The sequence below is a fragment of the Acanthisitta chloris genome, unplaced genomic scaffold (assembly GCF_000695815.1).
Source record: "Acanthisitta chloris isolate BGI_N310 unplaced genomic scaffold, ASM69581v1 scaffold32738, whole genome shotgun sequence".
Lineage (NCBI taxonomy): Eukaryota > Metazoa > Chordata > Aves > Passeriformes > Acanthisittidae > Acanthisitta > Acanthisitta chloris.
The window spans coordinates 328-13,639 of NW_008685907.1; the positions used below are offsets into that span (position 1 = coordinate 328).

General features: G+C 42.8%; 1 protein-coding gene across 1 annotated transcript; it reads left to right on the plus strand.

The window, feature by feature from the left end:
* Positions 1 to 1,927: 1,927 nt before the first annotated feature.
* On the plus strand, positions 1,928 to 8,580 carry SKP1 (S-phase kinase-associated protein 1). The gene is made up of 5 exons (XM_009079936.1): positions 1,928 to 2,031; positions 4,378 to 4,451; positions 5,606 to 5,749; positions 6,423 to 6,563; positions 7,304 to 8,580. Exons 1-5 carry the CDS (start codon positions 1,935 to 1,937, stop codon positions 7,337 to 7,339), a joined length of 492 nt encoding a protein of 163 aa, XP_009078184.1. The 5' UTR covers positions 1,928 to 1,934; the 3' UTR covers positions 7,340 to 8,580.
* The last annotated feature ends 4,732 nt before the right edge of the window (positions 8,581 to 13,312 follow it).

Consider the following 13,312-nt stretch of genomic DNA (forward strand, 5'->3'; position numbering starts at 1 on the left):
AAATAAGGCCGCCTGGATGAAAGGTGGATGTGTTATCTGTGACAAGGCAGGACGTGAACTACATTCTACCTGTCTCGGATCCTCAGCGATGCCTCAAGGCCTTGCTAGAAGCAAGTTTGGGTGCTCCAAGGGTCTCCATGCCAATACCCTTGCAGGAGCTGCACTGGCTCAGGCAACATCCCTCCCTCCTCCTGGCTCTGCTGTGCAGCATTATGTAAGCCCAGGCACGGGGATGGTGGCTCTGGAGCTGGGGCTGTTCTGGAGTGCTCCCAGGGAGTTCCTGCAAGAACAGATGCATTAAATCTGAAATCTGTGTTCTGCAGCACTTTTTCCCAGCGCATCATTTAAACTGCTAACCCAGAAATAGGTTTTAATCCAGATCTTATTTTTGTGCCTATGTGTGTGTATATATATATATACATTTGTACCTTTGGAATGATCCTGTCCCTGCAGAACACCCATCTTAATTAGAAGTAGCACTGTCATATAGGGTTACATTGCTGTGTAAACATTAACTAGCTGCTCGGTGCCAAACGGGAATTAAAGCAATGAGGGCTCGAGGGTGGTGTGAGCTGCTTAACAACGCCTTGGCCCTCCTCCCATGGCCTGTTTGCTGCTGGGCTGTCAGGCTCAGCCTTGCTGATGAGCTCTCAGGAAGGAGTAATGCAATGTGCTGCAAGTTGTCCTGCCAATTCACTGCTGGGAGTTCAAGTACTGCTGCAAGAACTCGTGTGCAAAGCTGCTGAGTTCGGTGGGGGATGAACATTTGGTAATGAATTGAAATTGATTGGCAATTCTTTGTTCCTGGAGCTGTTCACAGTGCCTTGCAGGCTGTACAAACACATGTGTTAGTGATCTTGGAGCAGGTAACTTGAGGGGGGGGAAAAAAATGAAGCTGTTGCAGTGGTTTGCTGCTAACAAATACTGTGAGTGGTAAAGGAATTTACACCACATCCTACTGGTTGGTTGAGAACCAATTTATGAAATTTGTAAGGGCAGACAGTTGTGTTTATCCTGTCCTTCAGCTGCTTCAGTGCAGCACTACCCACCCAGGCTGTGTGTGTAGTCTCAGGCAGAAGTTGTGACCTGCAGGCTGTGGTGTCATGTGCATTACTTCTGGCCTTGAGCTGTTATATATCTGGAGATAGACTTTCCTGTAAGGTTTGTGTTTCTGCTAGTGCCCTCCTTGCAGGCTGCTGCTTCTGTTTATTGCAGGGCTTACTACAGTTTGTTTGAGAAACTCTGTTAAAATGCACAATCATCTCAGGTGGTAACCAAGTGCTGAGCTAACTTCCTATTTTGCAAGAGCAGCAGTGAGTGCTGAAAGCTTTCCTTGTGGGGGAGTATTGCTTTTTAATCTCTTCAGAAAACCAAATACTTTTCTGAAGAAAAGCCTTTGATCCCCAGTAACCTGCTCTGTTTAGCTTTGTTTGGAGCAAGGGAGGCTGGACTAGATGTCTAGAGGAATTCCTTCCAACCTCAGTGTTGTGACTGTGTTCCAGAGGTATCAGTTGAAACTGATTTTAGTCTTTGACTTCATTTGAGCAGTCAAAGTAAGTTGCAATTGTTGCATTTGAAGACAAATCGTGTTTTGGAAGTGTTGAAAGTCAGTTCAAGAGGAAGACAGCTCTGGTGTTGCACTGTAAAAAAAAATAAATAGATGCACTATTGAGTAATCATATGTGTATTTCACGCTTTCAAATTAAGAAAGAAGCTCTTAAATTGGTGTTAGGCTTCTACCAATCCTTGTTTCTTAAGCATGAGGATTAATGAATTTAGGGCTGTTGATTCAAGCTGTGAATAATCCAAGTGGCACTGGGCTACCTGCTGTGGGAAGAAGCAGTATAAACAGTAAAGGTGATGGACATCTCTGAGTCTGCTAAGCTTATAACATCTGCTGAACGTGGTGTGGAATGACTGTCCTTCTCTTGCAGATGCCTTCAATTAAACTGCAGAGCTCAGATGGAGAAATCTTCGAAGTTGATGTTGAAATTGCAAAACAGTCTGTGACTATAAAGACTATGCTGGAAGGTAAGTGTGAGACCCTGAGGGTCACTGAGGGCAGGGGCAGTGTGTTCAAGGAAGGAATTGTCACCAGAGGAGACAAACTGGTACTGTACTGAAAAAGGATTCCCAGGCCTAGGAAGCAGCTTGCTCTCCCCTCCAGAACAGCTGGAACAGTTGCTGTTGTAGCTGAAACTGTTTTGGGTGGATGTGCTCTCACAAAAAAGCTCTTGTTAAGGGCACTTACAGGGAGGCCTGTAAAATACCAGCACCCCACTGCCTTGCCTGCAGCCTCCTTCAGTTTTGTGAAAGTTAAGCAAACAGAACATTAATATTAAAAGCTTCAGTTTATTTAATCTTACAAACCAGTCTAACAATGTAAATATAATTTAAATGAAGTGGGAGATCATAAATCAATGCAATAAAGAGCTGAAGTAAACCTATATTGTGAGCTCGTGGATGCAGCTGAATTATTTGGGATAAATACTTAGTTCTGATCTCTTGCTGACATAAATCTGAAACAAAAGAACTCGTGGCGGGGGAGGGGAAGTCTGCCAGATGGCTGAGATACAGAGCAAACTGTGTCTAATCCCTCTAGTGCAAATCCTCATTGTTTACTGGTGGGTTTTTCTAGCTTTTGGATGTATTCATGAATTAACTCGGGAAAAAAAATTTCTGTAGATGTAGTTCAAAATTGTTCTTGGGTGTAAATCTATGTTGTGACACCTTATGAGAACAGTAAAAGAATAAGGTTGAAATACATCAGGCATTGAACACTTTTGTTCTGTTAATAAGATGCTGTTGAACAGAATCAGCAACATGAGCAGGAAAGAGCAATGGATTGGAGTGCATTAGGGAGCACAGTTCTCAGTTTGCTCATGCAGGAGCTGTGTCACTGCTGGTGTTCAGTGACACTCAGGTGGTGATGAGGGACAGGTAAGTGTGCAAGCTGAGCATCATGAACCAGCCCCTTACTAACCTGGGAGAGAATCAGCCTCCTGGTGGGGCTGAAATGATTTTCAGTGCTGGTGGTTGAGCATCACTTAATGCTTTGTGTGTTGGGTGCTGCAGCTGAGAGGGGAAGAGCTGAAAGGTTGGGTTGGATTGAGCATCGTGGGACCACCAAGGGGGTATCAGTTTTCTGTTCATGACTGAAAGTGCTGGTGACAAGTGGACCAGAGTTGACTGAACTTGAGATATTGCTTGAATTATTTCTGTGTACTGACAATGTTTGACTGGTCACTTCTTGCACTAGTACCTGCCACCATGCTCAAAGGATGCTTGTGAAGGGGACACAGTTTTAGTTCTGAATCTATGGAGTTGGTTATTCCAAACAAAAAGCAGTGTTAATATTCCACTGGTAACAGCAGTAGCTGACTTGTCCAAGCACAGAAGTATGTGATGCTTAAATCATGTACAGATCTGGTCAGTGATGATGGTGTGATGGTCCTGTGTTCTTAAAAATTAAGTTCTTCAGCTCATCAATGCCTGTAATGAGTGAAAGGCTGTGTAGTTACTCAATTATGTAACTCATTTCAAGATGTATTTGACAGCTAGGGAGTCATCCAACTGCTAGCATTTGGGTAATCAAAAAAAAGCATATTCTCTAATCAAAGATGGCTAATATATGGTATTTGTTCTGTGTGTCAAGTGCAAACTTCAGTTGTGTTTTGCTCTCAATTTATACTTTGATTCCTTACTCATGTCAAGGGGACAAAGTGACAAACTTACCCAGATATGCACTGAGCATGCTGAGAAGCTTTTAAAGCAAGGAGGGTCAGAACGTGCTTTATAAATCCTTGTTTGGTGGAAGGGTTTGCTGCTGTCATTACCATGTGAACTTCCTCAGCTGGCAAGGATCAGTACAAGTGCTTCAGAGCCAGAGAACAGCATCTCTGACCACAGTATTTACTGCTCATCCAGAGGAGACACTGTCTCTATTCACCACAGTAGATCTGAATTTTTTACTTAATAATGAATGGAATGGGAACTCCCAATTGGAACTTGTTTGAACTGTTTAAGTGGTAAAAAATAAATAAATATTTGTCAGATTGTTCAATGTCTCCTGTTCCCAGAGCCCTGAACTAGCAAGTTCTGCTCAGACAGGTGACTGCTTGGCTGATGCTCTCATTTGATGAGCAGCCTCATTAGCTACTTAGCCATAACTGGCTGTACATATAAGCTGTATAGCCTAGGCTGGATAATGCAGCCATAGCTCCACAAAGCTTTCCAAAAGTTCCTGACTTCACAATTTGGAGATACTCTGCTATCAATCATTTAGCCTCAGTGTTGTTAAAACAGTGGAGAATTGAAGCATCCCAGTTCAGTAAATGGTCTTGTCTGCCAATTGCTTAGTCATCTTTCCATTTTTAGATTTGGGAATGGATGATGAAGGTGATGATGACCCAGTCCCTCTTCCAAATGTTAATGCAGCTATCTTGAAAAAGGTAAGATGATGAAAGGGGTTGTGCTGTACAGCAGTGATGAAATGTGAGAGTCATGTTGGAGTTGGAGTTGGAGCTATTAGATAAAAAATACTTTTCATGTGCTAGCTACAGGCTTAACCAAGTGGAGGTGCATGAGCACAGGGATCTGGGGAGCTGAGAACCAGGGTGGGAATGGCAGAGGACCCACAGGGGTGACCTTTGGAACAGCAGCTGGAGGCCAGACAGGCTTCCTGAGGTGCTGCTGGACGTCTGTGCACACTGGCATTCCGTGGTGTTCAGTGACCTGGAGTGGCTGTTTGTGAGCTGCAAATGTTGAGAGGAAGGATGAAGGGACAGGCAGTGGGGAGAGCAGCAGGAGCTGTGCCGGGGTGGCAGTGGCACTGTGTGCACTCGGTGGTATGAAATTCCCAAACAGACCATGGTAATTGGGTCAAGTGAGAAGAGTGTAGTGGTGTGTTGTTGTCTAAGATGCTTTTTGCTTTGAAACAAAGTGTGGTGCCAAAACCAGCACAGGATTGGTGTGACTGTTGTGAGGTAAATACAGTGTTAGGAATTGTTAGTGAACAGACACATAAGTAACTTGAAGCTTGTGAGGTCTCTGGGGTTGGTGAAATGGATCAGGGTTTTGCTTGCAGTGGATCCCTGCTCCTTTTAATTGTCTGAGTGGTGAGATTGCATGTTCCCAAGCTGGTGTTTGTTTATTTTAAAGGCAAACTTTTGCCAGGTGAACTTTGCACTGGGGGTGAACATGAGCTGCTGGTAGCTGTTAGCAGTCTGCACTCTTCCCCGTGTCCTAGGCTGCCTAATAATTGTTTCTGCAAACAGATTAAACACAGCAAAATGAGGTTTAGGTTTTCTTTGTACAGGCCTGTGTGTGTTAGCACAGGGTTTAAAAACTTTATAGCAGCAGCAGCTGGTTTTTCAGATTAAGTAATTAACATGCTGCTGACTCAGTTGGGATTCCTGAAGGCTCTTGTGCTCTGGGGCTGGGGATCAATTGCTCTAAAGTGGAAACGTTGGGGATTGGAGAATGTTGATGCAGGATCATAATATTAATCTAGAGAAAAAGGTCTATTTCTTCTCAAATGAAGTTATAGTTGGGGCCTCATGGGAGAATCACTTGGAGAAAACTTTAATATCAAAATCATAATTAGGTGATTCAGTGGTGCACCCATCACAAGGATGATCCACCTCCTCCTGAGGATGATGAGAACAAAGAAAAGAGAACAGATGACATCCCTGTGTGGGATCAGGAGTTTCTGAAAGTAGACCAAGGAACACTCTTTGAACTTATCCTGGTGAGTATGTTTAAGAGGTGCAAAGGCTGTGCCTGTGAAGTGAGCTCTGAGTGCACTTGAGACCTGGAGCCTTTGTGCTTCTGGAGTAACTTCTTGACTGGGGGAGGGATGTGGAGAGAGCAAATGTCTCTGGTAAATCCTGGCTGAAACTGCTGAGGGTGCTAGAATGCTTGTTAGCCTAATGCTGGCATTAATCTGTACTTGCTCATTGATCAATTAATACATTTTTCTGCATATGTAGCCCTGTTGCTGTCTCTGTTGTGGCTCTTGAGTCTAAATTGAGGCATTATTGCTCCTAATGGAGTTCTGGAGATCTACATACAAATTAAAATGTAGCTTTGACTGTTAAATTGCATCTCCTGTGAGCCAAGATGCTTTGCCTTGGCTAGTTAAAGTGCTGCAACACTGAAAGTCTTGGATGTTTGCAGCTTCTGAAAGCCCTTGGCAAAAGGAGGGGCAGTAGGGTGTGTTTTTCATGGTACAAGTGACTTTCCCTTCTGTTTGGCAAACGAGCTTTAGGTACTGTCCCTTCAAGGTTCTAGCTAGAAGCTCCTCAAAGTGGAGATGATGTGTTTGCAGTTATTGTACAGTTTGTGTAAGCATCACTTTGGTAGTACATCTACAGAGGCAGAATATTGATATGGAGGCTTAACATTTGGAAACTCTTCTACAGGCTGCAAATTACTTGGACATCAAAGGTTTGCTTGATGTCACATGCAAGACAGTTGCAAACATGATCAAGGGGAAAACTCCCGAAGAAATTCGCAAGACATTCAATATTAAGAATGACTTCACTGAAGAGGAGGAAGCACAGGTACTTGATCTGGGTTTAATTATAATTTAGCTGGCTTTTTGGTCTGAATTACTGTGTGGTGCTTCAGAATTTAATGTGTGATGCAAATGTCAACTAAGGCATCAACTCCTCATAACTGGGTTGTTACTAGGAGAAGAGTTTTTAGTGTCTACTGCACTTGTAGCCTGAAAAGGTTAAAACCAAGCATGCTGGTTTTCTGACCCAAACATGTGCTTGGGAAGGATTATGGAGGGTTGTTTGTGGCAGCCTGAGTTGGCTGGCTTGGAGCTGTGGTGGGATTGCTGAAGATGGATTGCTGTGTGTGGCTGGAAAGGTAAGATGTTTGGGCTCTCAGCTTTAAGTAATGAACTCATCCATCTGAAACTTGAACAACAAACCAACTGCAGAATGGCTGAGCTGGGAAGGAGCAGAACAAGATGCCTTGGTTAGATACAAAGGTAGTGAGGTGTGCACTAGGATTTGTCTTCAAGGCTATATCATGAAACAAGCTACTTAGACTTAAGCTAATCCATTTGCTTTACTTGGTGGAAAAAAATCAGTTTTGATCAAATCTAAGCATGAGAAATAAATTTCTTGGCTTATATTGATAACCAGGACAGTTTGGAAGACTTGCTAATTGCAAGCCCTGCATGAAAAGGTAAACCTGCTCCAAGTTTGTGCAGTAAATACTCCTGAATGCTTGTACAGCTAACTCTTTAGAAGTTCAATGCAACATATTAACAGTGAAACTGTTCTTTTAGGTACGTAAAGAGAACCAGTGGTGTGAAGAGAAGTGAAGTATTGTGCCTGACACTTGAACACTGTAAGGATTGTTCCAAATACTAGTTGCACTGCCCTGTTCATAATTGTTAATATTAGACAAATGCAGCAGCAGATGAAGTTGTGTTAGCAGGATATTGTTCCCTTTGCATGTGTAGTGTTTTTTTTTTGAGTACAGATTTAAATCTTTTGAGTTTTTACTAGTGTAATTGGATGTCTTTTTACTTTGCAACGAATAAAACTGAACTAAGTGTGGATTCTCTATGGAAAGTAGCACTAAGGTTATCATTTTCATTACACTTTCAGACTGTCCAGCTCCAGTGCTAAGGATTAACTCTGTTGTAAATAAAAACACCTATGACTTGTTCCTCAAGGAGAGTAAAACACTTGTATTTACAGGGTATTGATAGTTTCAGAGAGAAAAACAAACTAGAACGTGTCTTGGGGAACTTAAGTAATGTACAAAAAGTGACTGGATTTCTCCCAGAAACATTGTGGGAAAAATTAGTGTTACTTAAAGCTATATAATTTTCAAGATGGTTCTTGTCCTGCATTTTAAAAAAAACCCGAATTAAATATTTGACCACTTTCTTGTCCTGTTAGTCTTGCCTTATAGACTAGTGAAAATGTGATCTAGGACTGAGCAAGCTCCTGACACTTCAATTTGAGTACTTCAGCCATGTCTTGAAGATCTGCCTCTTGCTGGTAGCCAATAAAGTGTTGCTTTATGCACAGGATGGGTGTGTTTTTATACATGTTGCTGTTAAAAGTGGAATCCAGATTTGACCAAAAAATGACTGACATTACCAAAGTTAATATTATTGACCTGTGCATGCCATTAGTGGCTGGATTTTAGGCAATTTTAAAGAACCCTTGTGATGTAGCTCTTGAAAATATGGTTTCATGTGTCCACAGGAAATCTTATGCCTCTGTATGTGATACTTCAGCTTGTAGAGACTTAATTATTGCATACAAAGCTAATGCAATATCAAGCTTAACTTCTTTGGACAAAGCCACTTGCAACTAGTTAAACAGTAACTGGTTTTCTGATTTATTTCCTTTTTTTTTTTTTACAGTTCCCTTATAGGGAGTAGGGGATGGTTGTGTGGTAGATCTTTGAGGTGTGCTCTTAGCTTGTATTGCATTCCATTCTCTGTATAAACTTTAGAGTAGAATGAACCTTAATAAACATACTTATCTCACTTTAAATATCGGTGTTTCACTTCTGAATTAATAAAGGGCTTTTAAACTTTTGTTTGCAAATGGTTCTAGTTATTTGAAACTAGACAATCTCATTACTGAGTGTGCAAATAACAGCTCTGAGGCAGTGGTTGGTTGGAGAGAAACAGATGTGAAGACTTTGAAATGATGAAATCAAGTCACTAGTAAGACAAAACAGGCAACTCCTCAAGCAAAGTTGGGTGGTGGTGAAATATCCAGATGGTTGTATTTTTTTGATGGCTTTACTAGCTCTTAGGTCATCTTGGATGTGGAACTATTCTGAAAGCATTTGTAACTTGCTCTGAAGCAGCTTTGGGTGCAGCTGCTGCTCACATCTTACTCATGAAGTTGCTCTGCATATTATGAGTGTATTAGACATTGTCAGTTGTAGGGAGTAGAATAGACTTGCTCATGCTTTATTCTTTCCAGCCTCCTGTACTGCCAAGAGTGCACCTCAGGCTCAAAGTGTTCCTGGAGAAAAATCTGATGCCCTTTCTGTGCTGTATCTGTAGTTGAATATTCAGCTTATCCTGATTCTTACAAGAAATAAATGCATCTGTGTGGTGTTCCAGCAAACACCAGTTTACCCTTGGAGTGCTGTGTTGCTGATACAGAGAGCTGTTCCATGGTTGTGTTGGGTGGCAGCAGCCTGGGCAAACTCCTGTGCAGATTCCTTCAGGTGCTTATCAGGGCACTGTCCATGTTTGCCAGCAGCCACTGCCTGCCACGATGCCTCACTGTGCCATGGGATGAGGAGGAGACAAGGACAGTTTTTCTTCCTCCTTGCATTGTTTCTGTGCTGTCTGCTGTGCCTGCACAGCCAGCCCTGTGATCAGACTTGCTAACTGGAGCAGCTCTGGCCTAAAGCCTAACCTGTGGTGGTCAGTGCTGGAGCCTCTGCTGAAGCTCCAGGGTGTGACATTTGGCTGTTGGCACTGGGGCAGTGTGGAGGGGTAGCATGGGGCTGGGCTGTGTGCTCAGGGCAGCATGTAGCTTTGACAGAGTTTTATTCTTTTTTAATGCTTTTAGTAGTCTTGGTCGTTAGGATTCCATACAACTTATTTTCTCTAATTGAAATTCCCCTGTGGTACTGACTCAGATTTCAGCCACATTCAGCTCTGTGGATGTCAGGAGGAGGAGAGTTGTTTTTTAGATCTCTCAGTTGCCTTCCCCACTCCAGTAAGGACATTCTGGGGAGGTGCAGAGACAGCTTGGGCTGCCATGTGGTGTTCCCTGTGTTCCTGCTGCTCTAACAGGCTCTGGCTGTGGACTCTGAAATTCTGGAGAGAGGGAGAGACTGTCTGATTTCCCACTGGTAAACTTTATGTTGCTCTTTAACTCGCATGGTGCTTCCTTAACCTTTTTTGTAAAGTCATGGCATGATCAGGGATTGGTCTTGGCCAGAGGGATTAAGTGTGGGCAGGGAGAGGGAAGGATGTCCTTAAGGTTGCAGAAGGTATTTCTTACTCTTGGTTTACTTATTTCAGTCTTACCCAGTGAGGACTGTTGGCAATTACTCTAAAACCTATTCACACAGCCAAATGCCAAAGGAAAACACACAAAAAAAGCAGGAATCCTCTTGAATGCTAAGGAATAGTTATTTGAGAGTTTGATAAGATTATAACTTCCAGTGGCCTCTTTTGAACAGCCAGTCTGGCAATTACTTTATTTATAAAGCTATAAACATTTTGAACATAAAAGCCAAAAAATACAAACTCAATGAAGTAAAAAAATTACAACAAATGATGGATAGTCATTGGACAAATGAGAGTACAGCTGCAAAATGTTTATCCCTGCTACATACAGTGGTTTTACTTGGTTTAATGAAGTGGTACTTCCATGACTTCTACATTCAAACTGATGTCAGGAATTCAAATATGCCTTTCAGGAAGAGTTAAAATTGCTGTAAAAGAACTAAAAATAATTGTCATTGAGATAAAAACTTAAGGGTGAAGTTTTCCTTCTATTAAAAAAGTATTAACACAAAATTGCAACACTTCATAGAGCATTTCTAAAGACACTTTTTTTGGTATTAATCAGAGTAACTTTGTTTTGGCATCCGTTATCAGCCGTGGGGAACAGAACAGGTCATGCTATTTTGTCTGGGAAAGGAGCAGCTTCAAGTTATCTTCTCTGTGTCTTGGAATAAAAGAGATGAAATTTTCTCAGTTACCCCAGTGTAAACTGATGACATCCCAAGGAGATACTCTGAGTTCCTCCCGAGGTGGCTGGAGGCACACACAGCTCTAAGCCTGTGTGCAGAGCAGAGCACAGGCAGAAATGAGTGTGAGTGTTCCAGCTCTGAGGCTCTGGAAATGCTCCTGGGGTGAGGGGGGTGGGTTTCCCTAAGGAGATTTTGCAGGAATCAGGTGGAATAACGATGATGAGAGGAGGCTCTAAGGCAGATGGGCCTTTTGCCAGGGGAGGCAGAGATCACAGCACCACGGAGGGGCCAGAGGAGCCTTGAAATCCACGAGTGGAAGTGCCAGAGAGTGTGAAATGAGTGAGAGCTGCTCTGGGTGTGCTCGCACTGCTCTGCCCTGGGCCAGGTTAATACTGATCAGGACTCGCCCTGAAATTTCCTCTGCTGTTACTTAGCCACATCTGCCTTTCCTTCTATACCTGCCATAGCTTTGCTGCTAAGTTCCATCTTTCATCCAACCAAGTACCACCAGGTGGGTGTTGAGTTGTGCCAGTGTCACACCCAGTGTGGGGACACACCAGGCCACGGTGACATTTGTCACTGTGGTGTTGACAGTAGGTGACACTTGGACAGCACTCTTTACATCAGAGGGTCTCAGAGAGACAAATGCTGAGCTGAGACACAACAATTCTGATTTTTTTTTCAAGCATTTTTTTTGGTGTTTTATTTAAATCAAGAGGTTAAGGAGACCATGTCAGATCTGGCAAGACTCTGCTGAGTCCCTCTCTCCAGGCTAAGCTTGCTAAAATAATTTAACATGAGCAGATTGCAGATTGATCTAGTGCTATGGAATTAACCCTCTGAGTGCAGTCAGTACATGAGGATCAGGTAATGCTACTTCTCTAAGGGTTAAAATGATTCAGACTTTCACATGACTTTGCAAACTTGTCAGGTTTGTGCATACAGCTCTGTCAGTGCTTCTGAAGTTTCATTTACACAGGAAAGGAATGAAGCAACAGGTTCAGATCTTCTACACTAAAATCAGAAATAAAAAAATAAATCTACACTACCATAAGCAAAACTACCTAAATAAAGGGAATAAACCCAAAGCTGCTCTACAGACTAATTAGGTTTCTTTTTTTATAATTTTAAATCTTTGAGGCATAAACTTGTTTAAAAAGTTTAGTCCAATGTAAAAAATTAGGGTTTGTGTTTTTGTAATCTGACAAAAATATAAAAATATTTTGTACATTATAAAGGTCATCTTAAATTTCTTGCAGTTCTACAATAATATTATTACATACTTTGTATTCAGTACTCCAGAACCTATCTATCAAGTAGGAAAAAATAGAGCCCCCTCTCCCTCTGTGTGGTGTTATGTTTTTTTTTTTTCTTCAGCAGTCTGGAATATATTTCTTTCAAGCAGGAAAAAATCTGCACTGGACTAGATTGTGGTCTCTGAGACATCTGTAAACCTGAAGTCAATCCAGAACATGGAATTTTTCTGGATTTATATCAGTTCAGGGAGGTCATAATCTGTCCACAGTGTTTCTTGTTTATCAAACTCAAAATATAAATACAACACCAGAAACTGGTAAACGTTTTCAAGCCGGAGAGAGAATACATTAACATTTGGCATCGTCATGGGGGTGGAGAGAGGATCTTTTAGAAAAAGCTAGAATAAGGTGTTTTTAAAAGTTACACACCGAATCAGGAGAACCAGGCTCTGATCTCAGGGTAAGTACAGGTGGGTTCCTGCAGCCAGGAGCAGAGATCAAGGCCTGCCAAACCAGCATACTGAGTTTGGAGCTTTGCCCAGCCTGTCTGGAGGGATTTCTGACCATCCACACCTGCAAAGGACAATTCCTAACAGCAAAGGGGAGACCCTGCACCTGATGGATGTCCTGAGTGAGTGACCATCGGCCTCTCCATGCTCCTGTGCCTGGTTGGTGCTCCCTTTTCCTCTCCAATGCTGTATGAGCACAGGATGGGACACATCTGCACAGAGACCTGCTACCTGTCAACAACATCTTCCTGTTCTCAAACAAGAAGTTTATGAAAAATTCACCTTGTTGGTTTAAAGATTTAACCTCCCTGTGACCCGGTCAGATCAGAACTCTGGCCTGGCTATGTTTACTTTTCAGACATAAGGGCTTTTAAAAAAATGCTCCTATTCCAGCTTTTCCCCGGTGTCACAGCTAGGAGAGATGTGAGAGTGACTATGCTTTCAAGCAGCTCGGGGGGGTGGCAGGGATGGGAAGGCAGGGTTAGACTGACAGCACCTACAGCAGCAAGCTGGGGACTGGGCTCTCTCTGCCACGCTCGAGATAATGCAATAAAAAACCCAAACAAAACCCGAAACAAACAAACAAAAAAGCAGCACAGGGCAGGGACAAAAGGCTTGTTTACTCATCAGCACATTCAGTTTGGGGCTAGTACTTATTTTTTACCTTTTTGGAAATAGCTTTTCTACCCTTATCACCCCTCCATAAAAATGCAACCAAATGAGTTGTTCCATCCTCCTGGTGCCAAGAGCGGCAGGTTTTTCAGGGTGCTGCGTGTCCCGGTCGCTGCCCGTGGCACTACGTGCCCGCCCGGCCGCGGGCAGGGGCGCGGGAGGGGGCGG